The sequence below is a fragment of the Oratosquilla oratoria genome, chromosome 16 (assembly GCF_046742065.1).
Source record: "Oratosquilla oratoria isolate Oo_2021 chromosome 16, ASM4674206v1, whole genome shotgun sequence".
Classification (NCBI taxonomy): domain Eukaryota; kingdom Metazoa; phylum Arthropoda; class Malacostraca; order Stomatopoda; family Squillidae; genus Oratosquilla; species Oratosquilla oratoria.
In genome coordinates this window covers 66,836,801-66,843,812 of record NC_134792.1, presented here as the reverse complement: position 1 = coordinate 66,843,812, position 7,012 = coordinate 66,836,801, and the positions used below count along the sequence as shown (strand labels likewise).

Genomic DNA, 7,012 nt, shown 5'->3' with positions numbered 1-7,012 from the left:
GTCACAGCGTCTCCGCATCGCATTCCCGGCCAGACGTGTCCCGGCCTCTGGTTGATTCCCGGCCAGACGTATCCCGGCCTTTGGTTGAGCTGGCCGCATTTGCGCGCTTTTGGACGAGCGCGTCTCAACAACTGCGCAAGTTGGACAAGAGCCTTGTTGAGCCCAAGAGCTTCTTGTACTCTTCAGGGCTTTCTGCCCTTACAAGCCTCGACCACGCCCACCTGGCTTATGACGTCATTTCCTCCTAGTTATATTTCCTTCCTTCCTTCCTTCCTCGTGTCCCAAGTACAGTAAAGCTCTTTGTGCTTCGCAGAAACTTCCTCTTCCTCCTCCTCCTCCTCCTCCTCCTCCCCCTCTTTCTCTTCCTCTTCCTCCTCCTCCTTCTCCTCCTCCACCTCTTCGGTGTCATCTTACTGAAAAGGTTTTATGTTTTGTTTTCGTGGTTTTTTTTTTTATTATTCTTGTTACGTGAACCTAATTACCCGACCACAACCACCACCAGTCAGTATCACAACCACAACCATACTACCACCACTATTGTAGCCACAATCCCTACCACCACTACCACTCTTTCTAACCACCACCCACTCCTACCACCACCACCACCACCACCACCACCACCACCACCACCACCACCACCACCACCACCACCACCACCACCACCACCACCACCACCACCACCACCGTCATCATTATCTCCTTTCCAGGGCGCCATTTTTCTTTTATCTAAGTTCTTGTGGCAGAGGATATGGGTCAGTGATGCTCATTTGGCGCATAATGAACGAAATATTGTGAAGTTTGAGCGAAAGAAACTGAAACAAGCGTCGGATGTGACTTTGTTGTTTTGTGTTCGCGAACAGTACTGGGCCCCGTGTGCGAAAAAAAAAAAAAAAAAAAAAAAAAAAAAAAAAAAAAAAAAAAAAAAAAAAAAAAAAAAAAAAAAAAAAAAAAAAAAAAAAAAAAAAAAAAAGGGCTTCAAAACGACACCAAACAGAAACCCGCAGCCCCACTCCAGCCGGCAACGGTCCTAAAGTCCGCCAATTAACAAGAATTCAAGGAGGACTCTTCCAGCACACAGGTTAAGTTGGCGGCACACTAGTTATTTCTCGCTAGCATGCTACTTGCTTTTGCCATTTCGTTCGGGTAGAAACAAGTTCGGTTACAATATTCTAGACTTTCGTATGAACATCTCAACAATGTATCTAACATTTGTATTCTAGATTTACCTTCTCTTAGTTCGTCATTCAGCGCCTCACTATATCGCACAAGAGTAATTTGACACTTTTGGAAATTCGAAAAAGCAAAAGATCGTAACCGAAATAATTTCTACTCAAACGAAGTAACAAAAGCAAATAGCATGCTAGCGAGAATCGGCCCAGTGTGCCGTCATCTTTACTCACCTCACACAGTACGTACTAAAAGGTTTCAACAAGTGAGCAACACCAGAGGGAACAGTAACGGTAGCAATTCGTATAATCATCCGAGGCCTTTGACACTATACATAGACGTATGTCAAACAAGATCACATATACAAGTGTAACAGGGAACATTGGGCCTCACTAGCAATATATATATATATATATATATATATAATATATATATATATATATATATATATATATATATATATATATATATATATATATATATATATATATATGAATCGCACCACGTCACTCCTACAAACTTCTCCATGTCGAATCGGTAAAATTTTACTTTCGACCATTGTAGGAATATAGCAATACAAAATTAAATAGTAATTTTGTAAATTAAAATGTATGAACGTAATATGCAATTTTGTGTGCGGAAATGAAAATAAAAAAGTTGCTAAAACAGATGTCTTAACCCATTCAACTCCGATGACAAGATGTCTTGTCATTTGGTCAAATAAAACAAAAAATCATAAAACACCAAAATGTTTGATCAAACACCAGAAAAATATGACGTCAGTCCTCGCTTCGCTCGCAGCGAAGCGAGGACTGACGTCATATTTTTCTGGTGTTTGATCAAACATTTTGGGGGTTTATGATTTTTTGTTTTATTTGACCAAATGACAAGACATCTTGTCATCGGAGTTGAATGGGTTAATTAAGTAACGAAGTCGTGTACGACGAATGGTACGCCATGTTTGTTATGGTAGATGCCGACGTCGGAGAAATGAAAGGACGATAAATTTGTCTAAACTAAACTAACCTAAACTAACCTAACCTAACCTAACCTAACCTGTGTTTAATAAATCATTACCTGCAAATTAGATATCATCCGGCTGGTCCTCGTCGTCGTCGTCGTGAGAGACGTTGGCGGGCTTTTCAACCACTCTCTCAGCTTTTGTATGGCTATATTCCTCCAATGGTCGAAAGTAAAATTTTACCGGTTAGGTTAGTTTAGTTTAGTTTAGTTTAGTTTACTTTAGTTTAGACAAATTTATCGTTCTTTCATTTCTCCGACGTCGGAATCTACCATAACAAACATGGCGTACCATTCATAGTACACAACTTCGTTACTTAAGAAATCTGTTTTAGCAACTTTTTTTATTTTCATTTCCGCACACAAAATTGCATATTACGTTCATACATTTTAATTTACAAAATTACTATTTAATTTTGTATTGCTATATTCTAACAATGGTCGAAAGTAAAATTTTACCGTTGAATCTCCACCCTTTCTCTTTCTCTCTCTCTCCCTCCCCCCCCCTCTCTCTCTCTCTCTCTGTCTCTCTCTCTCTCTCTCTCTCTCTCTATATATATATATATATATATATATGTATATATATATATCGATCAGTATCTGTGATCCTCTTCAGCAGATAAAGAGGATATATATATACATATACATATATATATATATATATATATATATATATATATATATATATATATATGTATGTATGTATGTATTTATATATTTACTTACCTCCGGTAGGTACACAGGAGAGAATGACTGTGGTGCCTTGATTGTAAGGTCCCGCCTCTTGGCTAATTTCTGTCTGGTTCTCGTCGTAGATGTTCAAGTCTTCGATGGCTTCTGCAAGAAAGAAGAAAAATGGTGATTAAAAAAAGTTATTAAAAAAACGTATGGGGGTAGGGGGTCGATGGGCCTGTGAAATGGGCAGAAGGGGAGATGTTCCTCTTTGACGTCTAGCTTACGATGATGATGATGGTGACGTTGATGATGATGATGATGATGATGATGATGATGATGATGATGATGATGATGATGATGATGATGATGATGATGATGATGATGATGATGATGATGATGATGATGATGATGATGATGATGATGATGATGATGATGATGATGATGATGATGATGATGACAATGATGATAATGAAAATTATGGCTATAACATAGACAATAATGACAGTGATAGTGATGATGACAATAGTAATTACAACAATGATAATGACGGTGGTGATAGTGAAAATGACTGACAATGACGACGACGACGACGATGACAATGATAATGATGACAATGACGACAACGACGATGATAATGATGACAATAACGACGACGACAATGACAATGACGACGGCGAGGACGATGATAATGACGACAATAACAACGACATTGATGACAATGAAGACGATAACGATGACAATGACGACAACAATGACAATGGCAATAACAACGAGTTTTGATGACAATGAAGACGATAACGATGACAAAGACGACAACAATAACAATGACAATAACAACGACTTTTGATGACAATGATAACGATAACGATGACAATGGCGACAACATCAGACTACTCTGACAATACGAAAAGGAATTACGCGACCCCGCCCCCTCCCCCCCTCCCCTCCCCCCAACTTTCACAGAAAGGCAATCATGAAATGCAACTAAGGTGCATTAGCAAATGGCGGATAACCAGCCTTTGTCCGAGAGAAGGGTACAAAGGACTCAAGCTATGAAGAACCATTCTACCCTCTAGAAAAAGAACTACGACTGATTGGTTGACCGACAGACAGACCAATAGTGGACTCCTAAGAATAGGTCAGTGAATGAAAATGCAACTAAAGTGTGTGTGTGTGTGTGCATGTGTGTGTGTGCATGTGTGTGTGTGTGTGTGTGTGCGTGTGTGTATACATGTGTGTGCGCGCGCATATGTATATATGTACTGTATGTATATTTTTTCGTTACGTATGAATACATATATGTAGTCTACAGCATGTAATGTAAAGTATGTAATATATGTATATATACGAGAGTGCGTGTGTATGTGCATGTGTGTGCATGCGCATATGTACATATGTATGTGTATGTTTGTCTGTACGTATGCATACATATATGTAATGTACAGCATGTAAACTATGTAATGTATATATATATACGAGTGTGTGTATGTATAAAATGTACTTGTGTATGTGTTTGTATATATATACATGTGTATGTGTGTATGTGTATTAGTAATTGGGTATGTTTTTTTATGTATATGTAATGGTCAGACTGTACAATTCATATTATAGTGTTCCGAAATGACTTCCACCTATAATGCAAAACAAATACAAAAGAAATTATATGAATAAAATAAAAAACTATGATAACAATAACAATAATGAAATTGATAAAAATGAGGCAAAATATCTAATGTATCAATGTATACAAAAATATAACGAGTTGTGTAAAAAAACTACATATGAATATATTCATATATTCTTTTTCGTACATATATTGTTAATGGGCCAAAATCAAGTCATTGATTTCTTTAATTCGTCGCTGGCCGAGCGAACGGAGGCTCGAACCCTGCCACGGGCGAGTTGAACCAAGAGGACATTTCATTAACTTTCACACTGCAAAGTCCTCTGTAAGGGGCACCGTACTAGCCTCCTGATAGGGGAGAGTTCTTGACGTTAAATCGAATCATTTACTTCTGTTTGAGCCAATTAGAATTAGACTAGAAATCTGTAAATCGTACGATCTCATTCCGAATGACGTCATACAACTTCATTCAATTTAGTGGAAGTTTAGATTCAAGAATTGAATTTCGTAATGTTATAATGAGACGACTGTATTGCCGTGCTTCCCGATTTTTAGTGATCTTTGATTAATAAAATTATGTTAATAATTAGATAAACAGAATAATTATAATAAATGATATTACACTAATAAATTCATAAATGAATAAATAAAAAATATAAGAATAATCAGAAGACAGGTTCTTTACCTTATCATAATAAAAAAAGAATAAAAAATAAATAAAAACGCCACAGGAGACTTTGGCTATTTCTGGGTCCCTGGAAACACGCCACTCAATGCCTCTGGAGGAAAAATAGGTCATGTCTTGGCGTCATTCTCCATTTTTTTTTTTTTTTTTTTTTTTAACTTTTGCAACTCTGAACTCTCAAGACTTCTTATCAACACAAGACAATACAAGATTATACACACATACATACATACATATATATATATATATATATATATATATATATATTATATATATATATATATATTTTTTTTTTCGGAGGCAGCCGAAAAACGAAGGCATAGAAACCACTCCCACCCATTCCATCCCCTACATACTTCAATACCATCCACCCCCTTCCATCCCTCTTATCTTGGTACCTCCTGGATGACGGGTCATCCCTGCATCTTGCCCATTACCCTGGGTCAGAAGCAATGCCACAAGACACAGCACATCAACAGCAAGGCCGCTTCATTAAATCGGCGACCCCACCCCTCCCCGTCCCCTCGTGCAGAAAAGAAGACGGGGAGAAATCCCTTCGGGATGCGTCAATTTATTTCTCATACATACTCCCTCACCCCCCCCCCCTCCCTGCTAAATAATTTTTCCTGCCGTTGCTCAATTGGTAAGGTGACGCCTTGGGATCAAGCAGGGTCTCGGTTCGATTCCCGGGGCGACAGCCAGAAAGATTTGTATGACGTTGCTGCTACTAGTGATTCACTTCAGGCATATATATATATATATATATATATATATATATATATATATATATATATGTATATGTATAGTGTGTGTGTGTGTGCGCGCGCGTGTGTGTAAAATAGAATATAAGATAAAACGAACTCAAAATAAATAAATGACAACACTAAAATAAAAATAGAGTAAAAGGATCTGTTAATGGCACATTCTTAACGCAATTCATATGAATATTACCTTCATTAACAGCATTTTACAGTATTTGTTTTAGCTTTACAGTCCCTTAATTCGCCTAATTAATATAACAAAGCATAATCAACTCAGAGGAAAAATGTTCTTCTTGCTGTTACTTCCACGCATAATTATGACTTTTTATTTTTCCCTTTATAATCTTTTATTATTGCACATTATCATTATTATTACTATTACATACATTATTGTTATTGTTATTATTATTATTTCTATTATTACTATTATTAATATTATCATTATCGTTATTATTATTATCATTATTATTATTACTATTATTATTATCATTATTATTATTATCACTATTATTATTATTATTATTATTATTATTATTATTATTATTATTATTATTATTATTATTATTATCATTATTATTATCACTATTATTATTATTATTATTATTATTATTATTATTATTATTATTATTATTATTATTATTATTATTATAATTATTATTTTCATTATTATTATTATTATTGTTATTACTATTACTATTATTATTATCATTATTACAAGTATCATTATTATCATTATCATCATTATTATTGTTTTATCACTATTATCGTTATTATCTATCAGCATATAGGCCTACCTGAGTGTTATAGTATTCTAAACTTCCCTAAGTCTATGTCTAACATTTGTACCTTAGGTTTAACTTCTCTTAGTTCGTCGTTCAGCTTCTCACTATAGAACGCAAGAGTAATTTGACATTTGGAAATTCGAAAGATAAAAAAAATATTTTATCCAATGTCTTTCTACTCAAACTAACTCAACTTGAGTCGCTTAAGTGTTGTGAGGCTTAACCCAGAAGCCCCACAAACCCATCTAACGGGCTTAATTCTTAAGTTGACCATAATCAAGTATATAAAGACGGACAG

At 35.7% G+C, this 7,012-nt stretch overlaps 1 protein-coding gene across 1 annotated transcript in view; it reads right to left on the bottom strand.

Annotated features, from left to right (window-relative positions):
* The window catches only part of LOC143033717 (uncharacterized), a 119,828-nt gene that overhangs the window by 84,301 nt on the left and 28,515 nt on the right, over nt 1–7,012 (bottom strand). The window contains exon 4 of the mRNA XM_076199202.1: nt 2,914–3,024. Coding sequence (XP_076055317.1) covers nt 2,914–3,024 — 111 coding nt within the window. The remainder of the gene's footprint in view (nt 1–2,913; nt 3,025–7,012) is intronic.